Source organism: Cornus florida, unplaced genomic scaffold (assembly GCF_030987335.1).
Source record: "Cornus florida cultivar Cherokee Brave unplaced genomic scaffold, ASM3098733v1 CherokeeBrave_3.0.0_Hap2_Chr06, whole genome shotgun sequence".
Lineage (NCBI taxonomy): Eukaryota > Viridiplantae > Streptophyta > Magnoliopsida > Cornales > Cornaceae > Cornus > Cornus florida.
The window spans coordinates 92442645-92466985 of NW_026775576.1; the positions used below are offsets into that span (position 1 = coordinate 92442645).

The 24341-nt window shown below is 34.0% G+C and overlaps 2 protein-coding genes across 3 annotated transcripts in view; one reads left to right on the top strand and one right to left on the bottom strand.

Moving 5' to 3' along the window:
- Window positions 1-12466, top strand: part of LOC132312914 (uncharacterized) — a 65195-nt gene extending 52729 nt beyond the window's left edge. The window contains exons 34-48 of the mRNA XM_059811476.1: window positions 36-152; window positions 4903-5176; window positions 5927-6040; window positions 6120-6203; window positions 7396-7446; window positions 7529-7708; window positions 7795-8120; window positions 8202-8576; window positions 8679-8742; window positions 9012-9158; window positions 10460-10564; window positions 10631-10741; window positions 10827-10931; window positions 11413-11482; window positions 11554-12466. Coding sequence (XP_059667459.1) covers window positions 36-152; window positions 4903-5176; window positions 5927-6040; window positions 6120-6203; window positions 7396-7446; window positions 7529-7708; window positions 7795-8120; window positions 8202-8576; window positions 8679-8742; window positions 9012-9158; window positions 10460-10564; window positions 10631-10741; window positions 10827-10931; window positions 11413-11482; window positions 11554-12251 — 2821 coding nt within the window. The 3' untranslated portion in view covers window positions 12252-12466. The remainder of the gene's footprint in view (window positions 1-35; window positions 153-4902; window positions 5177-5926; window positions 6041-6119; window positions 6204-7395; window positions 7447-7528; window positions 7709-7794; window positions 8121-8201; window positions 8577-8678; window positions 8743-9011; window positions 9159-10459; window positions 10565-10630; window positions 10742-10826; window positions 10932-11412; window positions 11483-11553) is intronic.
- Window positions 12467-13183: 717 nt separating this feature from the next.
- Window positions 13184-21567, bottom strand: LOC132312915 (probable purple acid phosphatase 20). 2 transcript variants are annotated; one of them, XM_059811477.1, is made up of 5 exons: window positions 21365-21567; window positions 14765-15056; window positions 14099-14673; window positions 13662-13750; window positions 13184-13430 (listed from the first exon to the last, which is right to left on the bottom strand). In XM_059811477.1, the coding sequence occupies exons 1-5, from the start codon at window positions 21557-21559 to the stop codon at window positions 13247-13249; spliced, it is 1335 nt and encodes a 444-aa protein (XP_059667460.1). In that variant the 5' UTR covers window positions 21560-21567; the 3' UTR covers window positions 13184-13246. The 2 variants fall into 2 exon arrangements, with proteins under 2 accessions (XP_059667460.1, XP_059667461.1); XM_059811478.1 differs by lacking the exon at window positions 21365-21567 and adding an exon at window positions 15793-16146.
- Between the last annotated feature and the right edge of the window lie 2774 nt (window positions 21568-24341).

Consider the following 24341-nt stretch of genomic DNA (forward strand, 5'->3'; position numbering starts at 1 on the left):
TCCTGTTACCTTTTTTTCTTTTTCTTTTCCTGCAGATATGTTATCGGCAATGCATGCAGCAAGTATTTATGTTTTAAGCAAAAGGGAACTAATTTTGTTTCTCATCTGGGAATCGGACACCATTATCATCTTCACTGGAAGGATACAACAAGGTATATGAAAGAATATTCTCACTAAGTGATGCAGCCAGAAAATCCTTAATTTTCTGCAATGAAATTTGTGTTTTTTAGAAACTTTCCATATTTTACAACTTTCCTTTATTTTCAGCAACTTTCCAATTTTTATTTTAATTTATATTTGGTAGTTAGCTAATATAAGCTTTATATATATATAAAGCCTTCTAATTGCTAGGGTTTGATTATTAGTTGAAGAGATTATTTTACAGCAATTATAGTTTGCTTTGCAATTCTCCTTTCTCTTGCATCGTTCTTTTATTTCATTTCAATATTGCTGTGAAGACAATTTGATCGTCTCCTCTTGGTAGCATCAGTTCGGTATCAGAGCTTTGGTTTCGGCTTTCCGATTGCTCAATCATGCTTCCACGACAACCAGGAGGAGGAAATTGTAGGATGTAGGGTCCAGCAACCCCAGGACGAGGTAGAGTTTTTGCGGAAAAAAGTTGATTTGTTGACTCAACTATTGGGTCAATGTGTTGTCAACCTGCCGGTTGATGACACTGTTCCAATGGATGATGTTGTGTCAAACACCAAGACAACTGCGGAAAATCTGTTCTATTTTCTGCGTTTCCATAGATCACTTGACGGGCGGACTGACTGTCATTGGCGGATAAATATCAAATTCGAGATTTAATGTTTGCCTTAAGCTTTAGTTTTTTGGTATTCTGCTTCTCTTTAGTAAGTCATGTGCCTAATAAGTGAGTTATGTGACTATTATAGGGCTGTTTTGTCATTTGTAGCGTCTTTTGTTCTGTTGGACAGAATAGTAGCTCTTAGATTTATGTTTAATAACGATTAGGAGGCTAGGGCATCCCTTTTGGCTTATAAAAGGGTTGTTCCAAATTTTATTCAGCAATTTTCTTGGTATTATCAATATATTCAGCTTGCTATAGCATCTTTCTACCTCTCCCTTTCTTTGTTTTCCCTTCTTATGGATTTTTTCCCCCTCTTCCATAGCTGATTGCATTAGTTGGTATCTAAGCAAGTTTTGGTCTAGTGGTTTTATGTTGGGTAATAAGATCTCTCTCTTAGGTTTTGCAACATGTTACTAAGGAGAAGAAACCCACCTTGCAGACTAGGCGTTCGACCTGATGAGGACATAGCAGTTGATGAACAACAAGTGCTTGCTCTGATAGAAGATCTAAGAAGGCACATTGAAGCTTTTAGCCCAGTGCGTTGCACCAACCCCAACCCCTTCTCAAGATGGTGTTGAAACTGAGGAGGAGGACAATCTGGATGAGGATTTTGTTAATCCTCTTCGCAGAAACGCAGCACCCAGACCAAAACCTAGTCCATTTGAAGAAAGGCGTTGGGATAGTGGCTTTAAGATGGAAACTGAATTTGCAGGAATCTTGGTGGAGAAGAAGAACAACCACAAGAAGAGGAGGAACCTATTTATGATAATAATGACGAGTCTAATGAAAACATTTTCGTCAATCGTGAGGAGTCATGGTTGGAAAGGTTCCCTAAGATCGACCACCATATAACCATTCATTGACTGGAGTTTGCCTCCAATTTTGGATGACGAACCACCCATTGAATCATATGAGTAAAAAATGTCTATGGATTGGGATCAACTAGCGATCTTTGATTAGGAAGGTTCAAAATAAGAATCTCAAAACGAAGGATGCTATGAGAATGTGGTGGTAACAATAGCAACGGAGAAAAATGAAGTGCTTAACCTTTCACCAACGGGAGTTTTGCAAGAATACAAGTTTGACCATTGGTTGGTGTTGAAGATTTGATCACTAAAACGAGTTTACATAGCTTGGAAAATGTGGTGAATCATGAAACTTTTGGATCCTTGGGAATGAAAATAATGGATTTCACTTTTATGATATGATTTGGGGTGAATTACAACTGCCAGGCATTTGTTGTAACAAAAATTAAAGTTGATTTTTTAGTTCAGGATACGTGTTCCTCCGAGTTTCGCGAATCTACACAATATCAAAGGAAATCTAGCAAAATCCATGTTTATTATGAAAATGTATTCTTTTTGTTAGTATAAGAAGATTATTGTTTTTTATTCAAGTTTGGAAAAGAAGAAGGGATGGAACACCATGCTTAGATTTTTTATTGATCGTTGAAATTTACTTCGATCTCGAGGACGAGTTTTCTCTCATATGGAGGAAACGATGTAGCGCAGATGGAAGTGGACTTTGTTCAAACAGTTAACATCCTAAACAGTTGAGCATCCTAAGAAGACTAGACTGAGATTGCATTAATAGGGGCAGCATTGTTTTTTTATTTTTTATTTTTGGTAATTAGGGGCAGCATTGTTTTTTGGGTTTTAAGTCATTTAGTTAAGTTTTAATTTTGTCTTAATTTCCTATTTAATGTTTGCCTTAAGCTTTAGTGGTGATATTTTTGTCATTTATTTTTATGTAGTTATTTTTTTAATTGGGTTATTGTATAAAAGAAAGAATTATGTACAAAGGCACAGAGAGCATTCCCTCAGAAAATAAGAAATATCATGCAAACATCAAGCATCGTCAAGCATAAAGGCCGCACAAAGAGAGACCATTCCAATACAGGAAAACCAACAGAGAACGCAACTAAGGTAAAAGATCTTGGAGTGTAGAGTTAGTAACATCTAAAACTTCAAAAAGAATCTGCCTAGCCATCTCTTGTGGAGATCTAGAAGTTGTTCCATGCAGTCTCAAGTTCCTCTCCTGCCAAATGCCCCAAAGAACTGCCACTAGCAAACAATAATGAATCTTAGTTGTATTCTGAATAAACCATCCATATAGGTCCAGAAAACTGGAGCCAGAAAATCGCTGCCAACCCATCACTCTCCCCAGCCATGTCCAAATGTCTTGAGCAAAAGGGCAATTCACAAATATGTGATCCCTAGTGTCACACTCATGACAAATAGCACACCTAGAAACAAGCTGAAAATTCCTTCTCTGCAAATTGGACATGCTAGGTAATCTGTCCTGAAATGTAATCAATCTGATGACAGACCATCTTGGCCTAGCTTTACCCCAACAAACCCCATACCATTCCACTTCTGCATTAGTCTCTCTGCAACAAAATCAAGCCTTTTTGAATGAAAATCCCCCTCCATCCCATAGTAATCGATCTTCTCTAGAACGTAAAGGAATGGTAGACAAAAATTCTCTAACAGGTCTGAATATATCATCTTGAAACATATCCAGATTCCAACTCCCATTGGCTGTAAGACTGTTAAGTGTAGCTTCCATAGGTAACCTTAATCTCCTAACCACTCTATGACTAAACCTCTGTAACAGTGTTTGTCCATCGCACCATGGATCAGTTAAGATTTTAATTAATTGACCATTACCCACTGAGAAGTTAATATGCCGTTGCATTTTCTCTCTAGTATTTAGCATTGCATTCCATATAACAGAATGAGATGTTCCGGAATAGCATTCCAATAAGAGGAGCAATGAAGATATCTATTCTTGAACCATGGGATCCATAGCCTGTCTTTGCTCATTAGAAAGTCCCAAGCCAAAACACTATGAGGAGCAACCTGCAAATCCTTCAATTTACAAATACCCATCCCTCCTTCCACCTTAGTTCTGGTAATCAAGTCCCAGCTCAAGAGTTGAATTTTTTTAATGTTATCTCTGCTGCCCAACAAAAAATCCCTACACAATTTCTGAATATGATTTATCACAGCCACAGGAAGCTGAAACACATTGCACCAGTATAAGCATATAGGAGTAACAACTGACCGAATCAATTCCGCCTTCCCTGCAACTGATAACAACTATGTATTCCAAGCAGTGAGACGCTGATTGACTTTATCAACCAATGCAAGGCAATGAAAATTTTTCAAGCCAGTAGAGCACAGAGGCAAACCCAGATACTTCAAAGGAAGAACATCTTCTATATTTTTGTCATTTTGCTTCTATTTAGAAAGCATGTGCCTATTAAGTGTTTCATGTGACCATTTAAGGGTGGTTTTGTCATTTTTAGTATCTTTTATTCTGCTGGACAGAATAGCAGCTCTTTGATTAATATTTATGTGAATGGTTAGGATTGAATCTTTGCTAGGACATCCATTGTGGTTTATAAAAGGGTTGTTCCTAGTTGTAATTTTATAGAACATAGATAACAATCAATTATTTTCACTTAATAACAATACCCTAGCAGCTTTCTACCTCTCCCTTTCTTTTGGGACTGTGTAGTGGGTGTTTAAGCTATTCTCTAGCTTGATCTAGCTCTCTGTTATCCTTCTTACAGATGTTTTTTCTCTCTTCCATGGCTGATTGCATTAATCGATCATGGTATTTGAGTAAATGATTAAAATTAATATGTTATTAATCGTGATAACATAAGACAAATTCATATTAATATCAGACCTATTCACTTGCTGTCAGTGTCTTGGGTAATGAACTCATATATATATGTGTGGGTGTGTATATGTTCACTTAACCTCCACTTTTGACAACCTTACTACTTGACAAACAGGAGGTGGTTTTAGAAAAAAAGTGGGTGTGGAGGGGTGTAGGACTAAATTTTCATGATCTAAATTAAATTAATCTCTGAACTTGATACAATTAAAACTGTTTTTTTTTTTTTTTAAATTTTTTTTTAAAATTTTTTAATTTTTTTTATAGCATCTTTCTGACTTTCGGGTAGAAAAGTGCCCTTATTTCTAGCAATTGTTTTTTGTGTCAAATTTCCGGTGCCATATCTTTTATTTGTATTTTCATTTTCATTCTTGTTTGTAATGTCATGCTTCAACGTGTTGCAGGGAGTTACTAGTTTCCGTTCGTTTCAACGAACCTGGATGGCAATGGTCAGGGTGCTTCTCACCAGAGCATCTTGGTGATACTCAGGTGAAAATGCGAAACTATGTTTCTGGGGCAGTAAATATGATACGCGTGGAAGTGCAGAATGCTGATGTTGCCTTTAAGAATGAAAAGATTGTGGGGAACCCTGATGGAAATTCTGGGACAAACTTGATTCTTTTATCCGATGATGATACAGGCTTTATGCCATACAGAATTGATAACTTCTCGAAGGAGGTTGGTGTATATTCATTGAGCATTTTCACTGATTACTTGGAATAAAGGCTTTGTTGAGTAAACCTTTTTTCCATTTTTTCTTTTCCTAACGTATAACTTTAAGAAGCTACTTAATTTATTCCCATAATATATGTGTAGTGATTACCAATTTTATCAAAGTATTACTTGGTATTCTAATTTGTAATATACATTTAGATCATCCATACACTCAATGCAGTTTTTCACTGTCGTTAGTATCTAAAACTATTTGCTCATTTTGTTAAATAGATGTTTCTCACAGGCAGTGATTTAAGTAGTGTACTCTCTGCGTGATTAACAATACTTGAAACTAGTTGCTTAGTTTTATACATAGTGAAAAATTACATCTCTGTGCAAACTATGCAAGTTGAAATGGTTCTTAGTGTGGACCAGCTCTGACCCAGCACAGAACAGTTGACACTCCTTTTGCAGTTTCAAAGATCTTTCTTGCCCAATAACGGATTAATCTTTTCTTCTTGTGCTCTCTCTCTCTTACACACACACACACACACACAAACACATGCACTTTTATACTCACGAGATACACACTTTCCAAGTAGTTATACTAGAGTGTTATTAAGTGAAAATAATTGCTTGTTTTATAGTGTTCTATAAAATTAAATATAGCTTGGAATGATTGAATTATTGAAAACGCAATCTTCCAATTATCACTTAATAGAACCATAACTGCACAGCTTATCATGAAGCTTTTTTTTTTCCCCCGCATTGTAGAGGCTACGGATTTATCAACAAAGGTGTGAAACTTTTGAAACTCTTATTCACTCGTACACATCTTGCCCTTATGCATGGGATGAGCCCTGCTACCCGCATCGGCTCACTGTTGAGGTATGCCTTCTAATTTTTAGTTCAGATATTGAATAATCCAAGATTATTACTGATTAAGATTTATTAAAAAAATTGTAAGGTGCCTGGAGAGCGTATCTTGGGGTCATACTCTCTTGATGAAGTGAAAGAATGCGCAACTGTATGCTTACCTTCAACTTCAGAGGTAAGTTGTTCTGGTTTTCATTCATGCTCTTTTCTACCCTGTGTGCACAGTGTGCTAAAAAGATATTAATGTATATGCACTTATCCAATTAAAGAGAACAATTTTTATAATAGTTTGTATAGATTCTCTTCACAAACAATATTGTTCAAATTAATTTTCGAAATGGTTTCTGTGAATATTATGGTGGGGTGTGACTGTTACTGCATGGACCACTCTAAAAGAACCGCAAATCATTCTCTTGAAGTTCATCCTCTTCATTATAAATGATCCGCTTGCCCCAAAATGACCTGGACCATTATGGAAATCCCAATTAATTGGGCCTTCCGGTACAAATCAAATAGAAAGCTGATATGATGATGATCCGAGGTAGCATAATATCTTTTGGGAGAAGTTGATCGTTGAAATGACAATAAACAGAAGTACAAGTAGATAATAATTCTAATTGAACAGATGAAGTGGCTTTGATACGTTATTCACAACATTTGGATTTTTGTTGAGAGTCAAGACACAAATTCAATGAATGTTTTTTAACCAATTTGATGAGAGTATTTTTTGGGATCAGTCACGGTTTTCCAAACTTCATGTGTGGTATGGGCAAATCCCTCACTTCATATACTTATCCCAGAGTTAAAAATAAATAAATAAAAAAGAAAAGAAAATGGAAAAAGAAAGGAAAGAAGAGAGAGAAAGAAATCACAGTACTATCAATTCTTATTATTTAGCTTGCTTATGCCAGGAACTCCAAGTTCTAATTAGTTACCTTCCTTATGGCATGAATTTGAAGTTCACTGACTGGAATTAAGAATATATAGTTTAAGCAATAAACATGTTGCAAATCAATTTATGAGAAGAAATTGTTGAAAACTATAATATTAGATGTTGCTCCTTTCAGAAGATCTTTGAATTTTCAACTTTTGAAATATGATAGAAATATGATATTGACAAACGAGTGAGAAAAATTTCAGGAAGCCAAGACCGATGCAATAAATGGTTGAGTAGAGAGCTATGGAGCTCTGTTATTGATATGCTTTTAGATCTTTATTTTCATTTTCATAGTTTTGTATTTTTTGATTTCTGTTGGTTCTGTTATCAATCTTCACACAAAATATTCATTGTTAGTTGTCACTTGTACTTCGGAGTTTGATTCCGCTATCTATCAATTGAACTAATGGTTTACACTTTCTTCTCTCAGAAGCCTGAAAGAACTTTGCTTGTTTCTGTCCGTGCTGAAGGAGCATTGAAGGTGAATTTTAAAATTTTGGAGTTGACAGCAATCTTTTCACTTCTGTTCCTTCAGAACTTAGTGGTTACTTTTTTCAATACAGGTTCTCAGTATTATTGATTCAAGTCATCATATTTTGATTGATATGAAGGATCCCCGTGACCCTCAGATTAAAGAAAATAGAAAACACGACCAGAAACAGGAAACTTTTGTTGATTACAATGAGAAGATATCAATTGCTGTTCCTTTTATTGGAATTTCCTTGATGAATTCTTATTCACAGGTATGAGTGGTTTGGGGGGTAGAACTTTACCATTCATAGGCCATCACTATTTTTGAATTCTGCTTTCGCTGCCTTTTCTTTTGTAGGAACTACTTTTTGCATGTGCAAGAAACACGTCGATTGATCTGCTCCAGAGTCTGGATCAACAAAAGTTTGCCTTACAGATCTCATCTTTGCAAATTGATAACCAGTTGCAAAGTACTCCATACCCTGTGATCCTGTCCTTTGATCATGAAAATAGAAGTAATTTAGTCGGGCAGATGAAAAATAAAGATGAAAATACAAAGATCAAAACCGAAACCGTGATGCAAGTTGCCGCTGGAGGTCCATGTGAAACTGTATTCTGCTTTTCTGCTGCTAAGTGGAGGAATGAAAATCTCTCATTGGTTTCATTTGAATATATAAGTTTGAGGTGTGTTTTACTTTGTCAAGTTTACCTCATAAATTTTGTTAATACCTTCAGTGCTTGATATATGCTGTTCAATGCTTGCAGAGTGGCAGATTTTCACCTAGAGCTCGAGCAAGAAGTGATCTTAAGCTTGTTTGATTTTTTAAGAACTGTATCTTCAAGGTTCAAGAGCAGAGTCTTGACTTGTATGGATTCCACGACATATCCCCTTGTCTCTGATGTAGGTTTTACGAAAAAATACTCTTCACAAGTTGAGGCTCATGAGTATGTGAAAGCAAATTGGGACCAACACTACTTGATGAATGATTCTATGTTTATTGAAAAGTGCAAAAGCAGCTATTTACCACCTTCAATAGTTCCAATTGGAGCTCCTTGGCAGAAAATATACCTCTTAGCCAGAAGACAAAAGAAAATTTATCTCGAAGTGTTTGATTTAGCACCCATCAAGTTGACATTAAGGTGAACCTGTAGTTGTTCTGTTGGTGGATGCTATCCCTATATCTATACTTAGCTCTTAGTTCATTATTGATCTGCTAACGTACATTAATCTTTTTCTTGCAGCTTTTCCAGCAATCCATGGATCCTTCGAAATGGGGCTCTTACATCAGGAGAGTCTCTAATCCATGTAAGTAGCAAGATCTTTTAGAGAAGACATCAAAATATTATATTGTGATGTAGGACAATATTTAAGAATTTTTGGTTGCATTTCTCTGTGAACAACTTCAACCATTTAAAACCCTCAGTTTCAGCATTAAGTGCTATATTACATGATTTATTGCTGATCATACAAAGGATTTCCTTCGATAGCAGTACTTCTGTTTAACCTCATATAGCTACTGATTTCTGTATATATATATATATTTGTCCTGGTTTTATAACCTTAAATTATTGCAGAGAGGCCTTATGGCCCTTGCTGATGTTGAGGGAGCTCAAATTTATCTCAATCAACTGACCATTGCCCATCATATGGCTAGCTGGGAATCCATTCAAGAAATCCTTGTCAGGCATTACACTCGCCAACTTCTTCATGAGATGTACAAGGTAGACTTATGATTATAATCTTGTGGTTTAGTTTATCCCAGTGGTTTTGCATTCTTCGTTATTTTAGTTTCATTGCCCATGACATATTAGGTTCTCAGGTGACACTGTTCATAAGTTAGAGCAATATAGTGCATTCAAATATACAAGGGAGTGTTAGGCTGTTAGCAGTCATTTTTGCCACTCTTTGCCTGGCTGTAATTTCAGTGAATGCTTGACACGCGTATCAATTGAACTTACTCATCATTTTGTGTCCAAGTTCTGTTAACTGAATTATTTTGCCATCCATGTTGTTTAAGATTTATGGATTTGAACTTCCAAATAATCATTATTTTATTTTGAAGCTCAGTAGATCTGGTACACGAAATAATTGGTTATGGAGTACAAGAATATGAGCTTCATTCAACCCATATTGAACTTAATTTATTTGTTTAAATGAAAAAAGAACAATAATGGTAATAAGCAGCGATTATTTTCTGGAAATGGAAAAAGAATAGACATAATGTTGTAATTTTTCCCTAAACAAACTAAAGACTAAATAAATTTTCCCCCAAGTTCAATGTTAGTATATGTTTTAAGATTGTCGAGCTTTATGGCGTTTTTCTTGAACTAGTAATCTTTTCCTCATATAATTCTCCATTGAGAAAACAGAGCTCTGACAATTAGGCAAGCAAATAATTATTCTTCTTGGCTACCCCTACTTTCATACAAGTACCGAATAGATATGTCCCAATAGATATGTCCAAGAGGGAGGTAGAAAAGAACACATACATAATCAGTGGAAAAGTTTACTGTCAGAAATGCTATTCCACATGACGTTATCTTAGGCTACCATTTTCTAGGCATCTGTTTCTGGATAAATGTTTGTCACTAAGCTTCCCATGTGATGAACTCCAGCAGTTGATCCACTTATTGTAATTGTTACTTGGAGCTAATTGTTGTAGTTTTTCACTTGGCAACAGTATTACCAAGTTCATTGCAATAGTGTAAATGTTATTCCCTTCATCCCAAAATAAATGTCCACCTTCCATTTTTGCTGTCCCAAAATAAATGTCCCAATTGAAAAGTCAAAGTACTATTTTTTGTAACAATACCAATTTAACCTTCTTGCATTGAACTTATAAAAAGTAAACCATCACATCTCTGTCGACCCTTGGTAATTCATTCAGTACCAATATATTAAAAAATACTAAAACTCATCCTCTTAAAGAGTTAGATTCCCAAAAAGGGACATTTATTTTGGGACGGAGAGAGTAATTTTTTTACACTCTTTACACTTTATCTTGTAATTCTTTATTGTGCAGGTGTTTGGTTCTGCTGGTGTTATAGGCAACCCCATGGGATTTGCTAGAAGTGTGGGTCTCGGTATCAAAGATTTCTTGTCAGTTCCTGCCAGGAGTATTTTGCAGGTGTGTTATGTTATCTCAATACATGCTTCTTCAATCTGAATACTGAAAGTAGCTCTTATTTCGCAGAGCCCTGCTGGAATTGTTACGGGCATGGCACAAGGCACGACTAGTCTTCTTAGTAACACAGTCTATGCCCTAAGTGATGCTGCGACTCAATTCAGCAAAGCTGCTCATAAGGTGATTCCACATTATATGACCTCGAATGGTTCAGTGTGTCAGTTTTTTTATTCTTGATGATACTAAGAGCATTTTCAACTTGTAGGGAATTGTTGCATTTACATTTGATGACCAGGCTGTTGCAAAAATGGAACAGCAAAAGAAGGTTCTATCTTCACATAGCAAAGGCGTCGTAAATGAATTCTTTGAGGTGTTTAATCTTTCTATACACTAATTCTTATCGAAGTGGTTTCCTTTATTTTTTTTCAACTACAACCTATATTGGCTGGTCACCGTCCAGGCCTGTTTCATAAATGCCCCAAGGAGTCTTGAATTCCAGGCCTCCCTCTACTAAATTATCCAACACTCTGTTTTTTACAAATGCACTAGCCAGATCATTGGTTATTAGAGAAATTAGTTGCACATACATTACCTGAACAAGACAGATATGAATTGAATCTTCTAAGTTCTATCTGATATTATTTATCCAATGATCAGTTTCATGGGTCATTAAGTCTCTCATAAATCGTCATGCCTGTGGACAAAAATCTTAAATCATAGCAGAGTATGCCTATTCTCTATAGGAGGCAAATATCAACCCTATTCTCTATAGGAGGCAAATATCAACTATAAGCATTATACTTTCAGAAATTTGAATATATGTTTCAATTTTGTACCTCCGTTTATACCAGGGATTAACTGGTCTACTCCAATCACCAATTAAAGGAGCTGAGAAACATGGCCTTCCAGGAGTCCTCTCAGGTATTACTGTACACGATGCAGTAGGTGTTTCTTTGCTTTTGAATGGTTTTTTTACGTTTTGTCTGCTGCAGGTATAGCCCTAGGATTAACAGGACTTGTGGCAAGACCAGCAGCCAGTATCCTTGAGGTCACTGGGAAAACTGCACAGAGTATCAAAAACCGAAGTAAGCTCCACCAGATGGCAACCCAGCGTTATAGGGTCCGTCTCCCAAGACCTCTGAGTCGAGTACATCCTCTGAAGCCTTACTCTTGGGAAGAAGCAGTTGGAACATCTGTTCTTGTGGAGGCTGATGATGGCTTGAAGTTGGAAGATGAGGCGTTAGTCATGTGCAAAACCCTTAAACAGGGTGGTCGATTTGTTATCATCACCGAGAGACTTATCTTGATTGTTAGCTGCTCCTGTTTAGTGGATCTGGGTAAGCCTGAGTTTCGAGGTGTTCCTGCTGATCCGGAGTGGATGATAGAAGCAGAGATTGGACTGGATAGTGTAATCCACGCTGATAATGCTGAAGGAGCTGTACACATTGTTGGGAGCAATTCGGATACATTATTGAGACAGAATCAGCAGCATCTAAAAAGAGGTGGTGGGACAAAAGGAAAGAGGTGGAACAATTCTCCTACTCCGCTCCCACTTTTTCAGACCACCTTGGAATTTACATGCAAAGAAGAGGCAGAGGAGTTCTTACAAGTTTTGAAGTCTACAATTGAAAAGGGAAAAGAGCAAGGCTGGGGTTCAGTGCATCTTTTGCATCAAAGTAGTCTCATTTAGGTCAGAAAAATCGTGCGATTATATGATTGTTTTTTGCTTGGAGGGTGCTGGTTTATATTCATCGCTCCAAAGAAAATGTGAGAGGCTAGTCACATCAGTTGATTTCACTAGAAGACTTGGATCTCCTGAATTCTCTAGTAGGAAGTGGTCTCTACAGTCTACCCTAATAGGCAATACCCATCCCCCACAACCCGAAAAAAAAAAAAAAAAAAGAAGAGGAAAAATGAAGAAGAAAAGGGAATATGATTGTACATAAACCCCACTGTGTACATGATGTATATATGTATAGAGTGAAAATTTTAATGTCATCATTCTTTTATATATGAAAAGTATACTTGGGAACAATCGATTCTCTTGTTACCTCCGGCTTACCTGTGCAGTTTGATTTGATATAATATATATATAAGTGTGTATAATATATAGAAAGGTCTGAGTTCTGTAGCCAAGAGATGAGGTCTGTAGATCTGTAGGTTTTAGGCTTTTAGCCAAAAGATGGAGTCTGTAAATATTTCTTTTTCTAGGATGTATTATTGCGCACGCACGCACTGCACACATTGAATGTGTGTGAGAGAGAGAGAGTTCTACTGTTAACAAATTGAATTCTAACCTCGCATCTTGATTGTTGGATTTTTGGGATTGGTATCTCGGTAGTGGTTATCTAATTCTGCAAATTTTTATTTTTTTGAGCTGTGTCTGAGAAACGCTGTAGATCCGTATAATCATGTGTCCATCTTCTTCATGGATTTAATGAATTGTTCAAATAAGATTATTTTTTTGGGCCATTATTATTATTATTAGTATCATAATCTGGAATCAGATACCATTTCATATAATTAGTTCGTATTGATGTGGTCATCAACAAACTAATCTCTCAACCATTGGACTATTTTTTATTTTAATTTTTTTGTAAAATTGAACTGAATCAAAATGTATTCTAAAAAATAAACTCTTTCCTGAAACTGTGTTTCACATAAACAAACACTTTAGATTACATTTTACACCTTGCAAGCTGGATCAGTTACCAGACTTCTTAACCAAACAGAGTCGGCCACTACCGGGATATCATCGTCGTTCCTATGCCATGTCCACTGTGCATGGGTTGCATTCACCACTTCAAGTTGGCCATGCCCAAAGCTTGCCTCCCTGAAGACAGATATGTTCGGTTGTGGGTCTATATACCTGTAAGTGCAGGATTTCATAAACTTTATTAATTTTTAAGCAAGTGATACCGACCTAAAATGAGCGAACAATCAATCAGGCAATCCAGTTCTGGATGCAGTGTTAGTATTAAGGTAGTGTTTTTATGCGTTTTAAACTGGGTAATGGATGGATTGGCACCAGCAAAGGTCAAATGTAGTTGTAATAAAAAGCAGTTCCATGATTATAAGCTTGTGTAGAAAACCAACTTACTTGTTGGCAAGGCCTTCACGGTTGCCACCATCCCCAATAGTGATGTACACAGGACCGCAGTTGTCAGTTTTCTCTTTGTAAACCCGCGTCTGAAATGATCAGAGAGATATTGACAGAAGTTAAGATCAAGCAAATATTTAGAGGTGCATTTTAATCAACCTCCTATGCGGAGAGGGATCCTGTGCCTGTGTTGTGTACCAAAACGGTCTGCACGGGCCAACATTGAGCTCCGTGTCTACTACGCTGTCTTGGTGCACAGACAAAGCACAGATCCCCTCCGCACATGAAGGGATCCTCTTCCCCTAATCAAATATGAACCGATCCATTTTTTACCTAGTTTTTCAACTATAGGAAGAAATGTTTTCACTAAACATGCTATGTCTCAATTCAGATTGAGAAACATATTTAGTGATGCAAAGAAACGAAAGGAAGCTTACAAAGCGTTCGTAGGCATGGACATGGCCAGCAAAAACAACATCAACGCGAGCTCCATAGAGCAGCCCTTCCATAGCTGCCTTCATGTCATCTGATTCGTGCTCCCCTTGATGAGCCGTATTAGAATTGTACCACGGTGCATGAACAATCACCACTAGCCACGGTGTTCTCTTCCTATCAACCTTCCCCAAGTCAGCTTGAAGCCACTGGTACTGCCCCGAGCTGGGGTCAAAATCAGTGTAGGACCCCAACATGATGACATGAACACCGGCAACTTCAAAGGAATAGTAGAGGTTGGAGTCGGAACCACTCTCCTGAAATGGCATGAGCCATCTTTTGTTGTAAGAAGTGAAGGGTTGGGAATGGACTAATGGGATTTTCTCAATCTCGTGGTTGCCTTGTGTCACCATCCAAGGCCTTTGGCTGGCCAACGGCTCAACCAGACGACCAAATGAATCCCATTGTGGCTGAATAAAATCAGCATATGACAAGTCCCCAGGAAGTATAAACACATCATAGTTAGATTTTGCTATGTGGTCAAGGGTTGAGTTGGTCCACCCAGTCTGTCCAAGATCACCTGTATATATATATACATATACATGTGTTAGCACAATATGACATTGATACGAAATAAATGTGATGCTTCAACACGAAAATTGACAATGTACCTGAGATGGCGAATTTGATTGGGAATTGAGCTGGTGGGGTTTTGAAGCTGAGTTCGCGAGCAGAATCTGAGCCACATTGGTAGTAATAGACTGTATTCGGTGTCAATGGACCGATGACCGCTTCATTTATATTCCCAGACTCATACATTAGATATTTATATGAAGATGTAGTCCCAGTTGCTGAAAAATCATATTTTCCCGATGAGGTACCGTAGCGTACTGTCGCCGGAGTATCACCATCTGTAATCCATGATATCCTCATCTTGTCACTGCCAACCAGAGATATGTGTACCTGAATGTGATGAATTGGTTACTGTTGTTACCAAGGGTAGGAATTAATGGATTAAATTGACACCCAAATATGGATTTGGGACCAATTTTAATGTTTTTAGAGATCAGTTAATTTGATAAAAACAAAATTCAATAGATGATGTTGACATCAATTCAGGCCTCTTAATTAGATGCATAAATTTGGTTTCTCACCTACCAAAAAGTGATAAACAAAGGGAATAGTAATAAATAAAAATGGGCTTGAGTCAAAAAGTTCTTTTGGTAATCCAATTAAACAAACTTGGTTGCTTGCTATAGGGAACAACTTGTGGAGACAAAAGGTGGAACAAACTTTCCATAATTTCAACTTATATGAATGACAAATGTCTCAGTTTAATTATTATAAACACATCTGCATGTGTCTCAAATATATATACCTTTCAATTTCATAGATGAGTGATTGCATTATCAATTGAGTGCAATAGTTGCAGAAAACATTATCATTTGTGTTCCAATAATATAGGAGTATAAAATATGCTACTGTATGATTGCAACTACCAAGAAAAAGAATATATATATATATATATATGAGTACTCAGAAAACACAAAAAAAATCATTTTCAGAGAATTACAAAAGAAAATTTGTTGTCTTAAAATAGTTTTAAAAAAATTGAAAACAGAAAACTGTGTTGAGATAAACAGTTTAACAAAAAAATAATCAGACATTGTAGCATTTTTAGGGGCGGAAAATATGGTACCTGTTCTGCAGAATAACCAGAATCGAGATATTGATGGCGGGGAATAAAGTGGGATTTGCGTGGGGGAGGGCGGTCATAGGAAAGAACGCAGCAGAAGAATATTCCGGCGAATGCCGAGGCCAGAAACAAGCGGTGAACAGCCATGGCAACGGCGGAGATAGAGAGAGAGATTGTGTAGTAATCAACAAGTGGATCTCAATGCATGAAAAAAGAAAATAATAATTGAGGAGTGGAACAAATTAAATATGTGAGCCCTAATGAAAACTACTGCTACATGTGAAATGATGATGAAAGTACCAGATTTTCAAAGAGGTGGGTGAGTGTAGATTAGATATTCTTTTCATTGGATGGGTTTGCAAATATACATATATATACATACATACATACATACATATATATATATATCTATATATATATAATTTGCTGTATTGATTTTGTTGTTGTCAGTTGCATTCATATGTCATAGGCCTGTAAGTTGTTAATTTTCCTCAGACAAATGTCGTGTCACTGTTGTTCCGACGCGTGTACCAGTACATTCCCAGAATACAAAAGCGCCTATTTTGTTTCTAGTTTCAGTGACGGTGTTCACAACGTTGAGGTTTGGCCGCTATTAATAACCAACACTTTTACTTCAAGTTTGGCTTCTTCCAGGTGTGAATACGACTGCCGACACAGGTTGGCATACACTTGGATATACCTTCAATCTATGCGCCAATTCCCAAAATTTTCTCAATTGTCTAATAATGGTATTAATTTATTATTATTAATGCGGACTTTATATGGAAAAATTAAACCTGGCCCTTCGATTTTTTTAAAACTTCCCATATACTAATTTATTCTTATTTATAGGTTATTAAAGGGTACAAAAATAAATTATTAGTTGTCTTTTTAGGATATACCTTCAACCTATGCCCCAATTCCCAAATTTTCCTCAAATGTCTAATGATGGTATTAATTTATCATTATTAATGGCTACTTTATATGAAAAAATTAAACCACTGTTAATTTAAATTCATATTTATAGATTCTAATACATACATATAACTTTTATATATAACATGTATATTATTTAATGGATTTGACCTTCACTTAATGAGTCACTCATCAAGTCACTTAGTTGAAATTTGAATACTCCCAAAAGAAAGAACAAAAACCTTTAAAAAGAAGAAACCAAGGAAAACAATGCAGAAGAAGAACAATTAAAAAAAAAAATTCTTATTTCGTTCAAAAGGTAAATTTGTGAATATTTCTATTTCATACTAACAATCCTTTAGATTTTAACAAGATTTGAGGCCGAAGAAGAATAGATAATATATGGAAAAAAAAATTATAAGAGTTAGAACGATTTCTTTTCCGATGCAGAAAAAAGCAAAAAAAAATATTTTAATTTCAGTTAAAAGGTAAAGTTGAATTGTATAGTAATAATTACCAGGGTTAGATGCTCACTAAACATTATCAGCTAGAGAAAAATTTTATTCATTACAAAATCGTAGTTACCCCAATAAATAGACTCCAATAAAGAACCTTTCTAAAAGAATAAAAATATTTTCCTAAATGTATGTCACAATCATTAAATTTCGCATCAAGTTCAATTGCATATCCCCTACCATCAAATATAACATATTAGTACTTTATTTATTTATGAGTATGTTTATTGCCCAAAAAAAAAAAAAAATAAATAAATAAATAAATGAATGGGTGATATTTGACAATCTCATTGATCGATCATCAATGTTCTCTCTCTCCAATTTTTTCCTTTCATATATTTTATAGAAACGTTCTAAAAACGTACTTTAAAAATGCACTTAAAGAAATATCTTGTAATTATGTTATTTTTATTTTTAAATATTTAATTTTATATATCCCCTAATAAATTTGCATGGCTTCGCCCGAGTTTTTAAGTGGGTTGCATCATAGGGATAGAGTGAACTGTTTTCATGGATGAAAGCGACCACCACAAAATCGATATTTCTGGCGAATATTGCCACGGCGGAGAGAGATGGAGTGAAACAAAGAGTACTGTCTAATGAAAACTACTGCTACATGTGCAATGATGATGACAGAGTACCAGATTTTGAAAGAGGTGGTGGAGTGTAGATTAGATACTCTTTTCATTGGATGGGTTTGCAAATATATATATATATATATAAGTTACTGTATTTATTTGTTGTTATCAGTTACATTCATATGTCATGGGGTTTTGAGTTGCTAATTTTCCCTGGACAAATCTCGTGTCCCTATTTGGTTTCTAGGTTTAGTGACGGTGTTCATATCGTTACGGTTTCGCCGCTATTAATAACCGAATTTTTACTTTTATTTTGGCTTCTTCCAGGTGTGAATACGACTCATACTGACCAAGCTTTTAAATACCTCGCGCCTATTTCATAAATTTGTTGTTAATTTATTAGTATTATTAATGATGGATTTGTATAGGAAAATTAAAGCTGTCACTCTCAATTTTTTTAAACTTCGTATTTATGATACTAATTTATTGTTATTTTTGTTATTAGACATTGCAAAAATAAATTATTAATTATGCCTTCAAAATCTAATAATCCTTGTTTTTATCCCATTTTATCATTTAATTTCACTAGACCGTTACCTCAGTTTCTTGAATTCTTGTTATGCATTTTTAGTGTAATTTCTGTGTAGAAGCAATGGGATACTGTAAATTTTTGGAGAAACAGTGGTAACAATTTAGGGTGTGCTTCGTTTAATTTTTCGAGAATAATTTTTAAATTTCTGAAAACTGAAAAAAAAAAAAAAAAATTGTATAAAAATTTGTTTGGTTAATGATTTCTTCTAAAAACACATTTAAAAAAAGTACTTCTAAAAACTCTTTTATAATTATCTGAGAATAATTTTCTACTTTTGAAATTTAAAATTTGAAATTTGAAATTTTGAGAATTGAATGATATCTCCTGTTCCAAACATAATATATAGATAAGACTTGCATACTCACTAGTGAGTAGGACATTCTTACCAGTGTTGATGTGGTTCAATTATAAATACACAAATAGTCTGTAATTACAAAATCAGAAAAGTAATAAATAAAGATAAGTAAGCAAAGTGCTGTCCAAAATATATACTCTCACTAGTGAGTAGGACATTCTTATCCCTTTTCAAGACAGTTAATTTTTATGATTTTTTTTATAGTAGTATATGATGAATTTTCTAATATGTCCTTGTAGCAATTTATGAGTATGGTACAAAAGTTGTTTGTCTTCACCCAACCACTTAATGGGGGTGGACTTTCAAATTTGAATTATGAGGTCCACAATAGTGTTTTTTAGAAGTTTTAATTATTTTTATAATTTCAAGACAAAGGGTATATTAGGAATATTTAAAAAATAGTGTATTGGATTTTGAAGTATGGCACTTATTTTGGGACAGTCAAAAAAGGAAAGTAAGACACTTATTTTGGGATGGAGAAAGTAAAACAATACTTACTAATGTAAACCAATAATAAATGAACATGCCATCTTTAATTACAAATCAAATATGGTGAGTGTGACCTAAGTATCGTTCATATAGATCTCTTTACTTCACAGGTATATATATAGAGTATGACATTCTTATCACTTTTTAAAACCGTTAATTTTTATGATTGTAACAATTTATAAGTAAGGCACAAAAGTTGTTTGAATTGTGAAGTTCACAATAGCATTTTTTTAAAAGTTTTAATTACTTTTATAATTTCAAGACAAAGGGTATATTATGAATATTTAAGAAATAGTGTATTAGATTTTGATGTATGACACTTATTTTGGGACAGCCAAAAATGGAAAGTAGAACACTTATTTTGGGATGGAGAAAGTAAGACAATACTTACGGATGTGGACCAATAATAAATGAACATGTCATCTTTAATTACAAATCAAATATGGTGGGTATGACTTAAGTATTATTCATATAGATCTCTTTACTTCATAGGTGTTACTTAGGAATTTGGACCATATATATATATATCTTAAATATTTTAGTATTACAAATTACAATTGCTTTGGCATTAAAGCTTTTGACTTAAAAATTATATATTTTAATATGTCCTTGTAACAATTTATAAGTAAGGCACAAAAGTTGTTTGAATTGTGAAGTTCACAATAGCTTTTTTTTAGAAGTTTTAATTACTTTTATAATTTCAAGACAAAGGGTATATTATGAATATTTAAAAAATAGTGTATTAGATTTTGATGTATGACACTTATTTTGGGACAGCCAAAAATGGAAAGTAGAACACTTATTTTGGGATGGAGAAAGTAGGACAATACTTACGGATGTGGACCAATAATAAATAAACATGTCATCTTTAATTACAAATCAAATATGGCGGGTATGACTTAAGTATTATTCATATAGATCTCTTTACTTCATAGGTGTTACTTAGGAATTTGGACCATATATATATATATATATATATATATATATATATATATATCTTAAATATTTTAGTATTACAAATTACAATTGCTTTGGCATTAAAGCTTTTGACTTAAAAATTATATATTTTGGTAAGTAAAATAAAAAAAAAAAACATCAAAAAGTTTGACTTAAAATTTTGTTATTTACAATTTATCATTATTTTCTAAATTTTTTTTACAATTTTGGTCATCATTTCCTTTTTTGTTTCCAAATTTTCCTTTTTCAAATGAGCTTTATGGACATGCCATATGGTTTAGATATTCGTAATCTGTCGGTCGTGGAATATTAGGAGCGCAAGCAATTAATGTATTTACCATGTTAATATCATAAATTAGTGAGGGATTCAAATCAAAACACAACTATAAGCCTTTTAAAATGTCCGGTAAATGTTTTAATGTGGAGCATTAAATTGACATATTGAATTTCAAATAATAGAATATTTAATTTAAAATTTAAATTGATTTTTTTCTAATTTTAATTTTTATTTCGCACTTTCAAACCCAACTTGGGTTTGACTTATATGAACTCATAAAACTCAAGGCAACTGGGCTTATATGACTGTTCTTTGCTATTTCATAAAGCTGAACAATAAACGGAATATTTTAAGAGCTGAAAACGTTTAATTAAGTGATAATTAAAAAATAAATATTTTTAATATTTTATTAAATTTTCAATGTGCAACATTCAGTAATAAGTAATAATCATATCGTTTAAAATTTTATTTCATTTTAAGTAATAGTCAAATTACGTTATCAAATGTACTTAATTAAATAAGTGCTTAATTTATTAATTTATTTAGAATTAAACGTTTTTTTAACCTTTTCGTCTATATAAAAAAAGTTCATGTATGAATACAATTCTATCCGATAGATAAAGTGAATTTTCTCTAATAATAAATAAACGAAGACCTAAAAGTTGCAGACGTTATTTTTAAAATTTAAATTTTAGAAACTTACATGCAAAAAACATAAAACTACAGTCCCAATCTATTCAAATCCTATCTATAGCGAAATTCGAAAGAGGGCAAATTTAGTATATAGAGAAAGATACACATTAAAGCTTGTCACAAAAGACTACTTTTAACATGAATTTCTGGTAATCCCTTGTACAGTTTGTGATAAATAAATGTAGAGAAGCATAAAAAATGTACCTGTCGGGCAGCTGAAGTAAACTGAAGATCCTCTATGAGAGGGACGAACGGGATCTCGCTGGCTGGTGGCCGACCGGACGAGAAAACGAAACCGAAAATTCCGGCAAAGGCATACGCAAATGCCAAGAAAAACAGCCCTCGGATGGCCATGGTCATGTAGAAAGAAGACAGGCCGAGACTCTTGAAATGAGTCATTTTCCGGAAAAAAAAAAAAAAAAAAAAGGTATCAAATATATAATGTTACTAAAATTCTTGGTATGAAGTATAAACACGTGCATGTGCATCATTTTTCAGTTTGATGGTCCTGCGGGCTACTTTAAATGTTGGAGACCAGTCTCATGGATTTCAACTGACACGTGTCAGCACTATGATGGTCCAGGTGTTAATGGTTAGACATCTCAGGAGGGGGTGGGAATTTAGGAGAATTAAAAAGCTGAATAGAAGTGCAAATTGTTCAAGTTTTGGGGAATAACTTTGGGTCTTGCAATTCGGCTATTGTTTGGCCACCTATTGGTTTTTAACTCTGTACACACGGATTTAATAGACAATCCATGCGTGATTTTGTTCTCATTATGCTTTTAAACATATTCCGTATTGGAAAATGATGGCTTGTATCGAATAATTGCAGTAAATTATTAAATTTATTATTTTAATTGGTTAATTATATAACAAATAAAAAAATAAAATTCTTCATTTAGTTGTATTTATTATAAATAGTCAATTAAAAATTATTAAGTTAGATAATTCACTATAAGTGTTTGTGAGTTAATTACTCATCTACCTATTAAAAATTTGGAATGTGCAAAATGTTCAAGATATTAAAATTACTTTTCTTATGTAAGTCTTTGGAAGTATGATTTGAATCTAGAATTAAAAAATAATAATAATAATATAATATAAAGTTTGAATTATTTTTTTTTTTAAATTTCAAATCTAATCAGTAAATTCGATGTTCCAAATATAGCATTAGATTTGTTAACATGATATTCAAAAAAATTTCTTAGATAGGTTTATGTGGGACCCATTGAAATGAAAAATTTAATAATTTTGGCTTTTGCATATACTGTAAGATTATTAAAAAAAAAAAAAAAAAAAAAAAAACAATAATAATAATAATAATAATAATAATAAGGCCAAGCTGAAGCCCGATCCGAGTTTGTTGGGCTTCAACCCGGATGGCATTCAAGAGGGGTCGGTAGGGGTCAAACCTAACCCAACTTCTTTTTGGGTTTTTATTTTAATATTGTTGACTCTTAGTCTTAGTCCACCTCGTCTTTTCGGCCTTTAATGTGCAAGTGTAGCCCACACGCCTTACTCGTCCAACTAGTTTTACATATCACTTAATAATAAACTATTAAATACTATAGTCCTTGCTCTTTGGAAAGAACAAAAAAATAATAATAATTGTTGCTTGTAATGTACTACTCCGTATTATATTACCAAGCAGGTAGTTAGAACTTAGAAGTAATTTTTTTATTTTTTAAACACAGACAAGAAATTTATACACTTATTTTTTATATATATTTAAATTCAATAACTAAGGCTTCTTGAGCATTTTTAGAAGACTCATATACGACTTTTCTCGGTGAAATTACAATTTTTTTTTTTTTAATTTTATCAGTAGTATTAAAATTATCTCCCAAAAATATATTTGTTTCACAAAAAAAAATTTGTATCTGATCTAATTGAGTCAGAACCCTTACTCTGGAAACTTGGATTCTCTTAAAGAGTGTCTTATAAGTGCATTCGACATCATGATCCAATTTTGGCTCTCAATAGAATACATGACTCTCTCTCTCTCTCTCTCTCTCTCTCTCTCTCTCTCACACACACACACACACAAAAATTGCTCTCTTAAATCTTAATACACGACTCTCTCTCCCTCTCTCTCACACACACACACACCCACACCCACACCCACCCACCGTATAGGATAACACATATCTAAGAATGTACGTATGCTAACAGCCCTAGTGGAACTGCACCAAATTATAGGCAACCATGCTCATGTCTTTTCATTTCTTTAAATATAAGCACCAGTCACTCCGGAAAAAAATAAATAAATAAATAAATTTTAATTTGTTGTGATTGATATATATTCTGCATAACAATCAACCGACCCAAAAGTTGAAAATAGAGTTTGCTCCCACCGTTGAGACAATTACAATCTACATTCTTAATTGCGGTACTAAATAAGATGTTTAATTTGTCTAGAATCGTAGAGTGAAACCATTACCTTGTTGCCTTAGGTTTTGTTTTTGTGACGTCCCATGAAAAAGTTTGCTTGGAATAACTGAATTAATTATTGAAGCACATGATATATTCATTTTATACTGATTAATGAGAGTATATATTGACACACAGTGATATAATTTACTAAAATAAAATAGTGATATTATTTACTAAAATAAAGTACATTTATTTATATGACGGGATATAATTGATTTATGATTCAAATAATAAAGTATTAAAGATATAAAAAAAGTTTGATATAAAAGTGATTTAAATTACATGTCACACAGTTTTATCTACAAAGGAATACAGTTCTTGAATATGCTGATTCCTTACTTGGAATTATCAAGTTGGTTTTGAAATTGTTGTGGACAAGTAACTTACTTATCTCATTTTTCGCAAAATAAAATAATCCCTCTGGTCTCCGAGATATTAGGAAGCTCACACACGCACGTACATATGATTCCTAAATCACATAAATGGCCACTTGGGGTCACATTTGAGGTTGCGTATGGAATAAATATTGGGAAAATTATACGAATTTGAAAAAAAAAGAGTTGATACCAAAGGGGTAGCTAGAAACAGATTAGTTGGCAGCACATGTGCTGCCAAACATGACACCATTGAAGGTACGGTGGTTTTTGCCTTTTTGGTAAAATGATACCAATTCCTGTTTTTTTTTTTTTTTTTTTTTTACATGTCTCAAAATTGAATAATCAAAGCATAATAATAATTTAATTTTTTT

What these genes read in the sequence shown, in the direction of transcription:
- LOC132312915 (XM_059811477.1), bottom strand. Translation starts at nt 21,559, where the DNA reads ATGACTCATTTCAAGAGTCTCGGCCTGTCTTCTTTCTACATGACCATG. An exon ending in TTACTTCAGCTGCCCGACAG is followed by an intron (nt 15,057 to 21,364) that starts GTACATTTTTTA and finishes CATCACATTCAG; the next exon opens with GTACACATATCTCTGGTTGG. An exon ending in CGTGAAGGCCTTGCCAACAA is followed by an intron (nt 13,431 to 13,661) that starts GTAAGTTGGTTT and finishes CTGCACTTACAG; the next exon opens with GTATATAGACCCACAACCGA.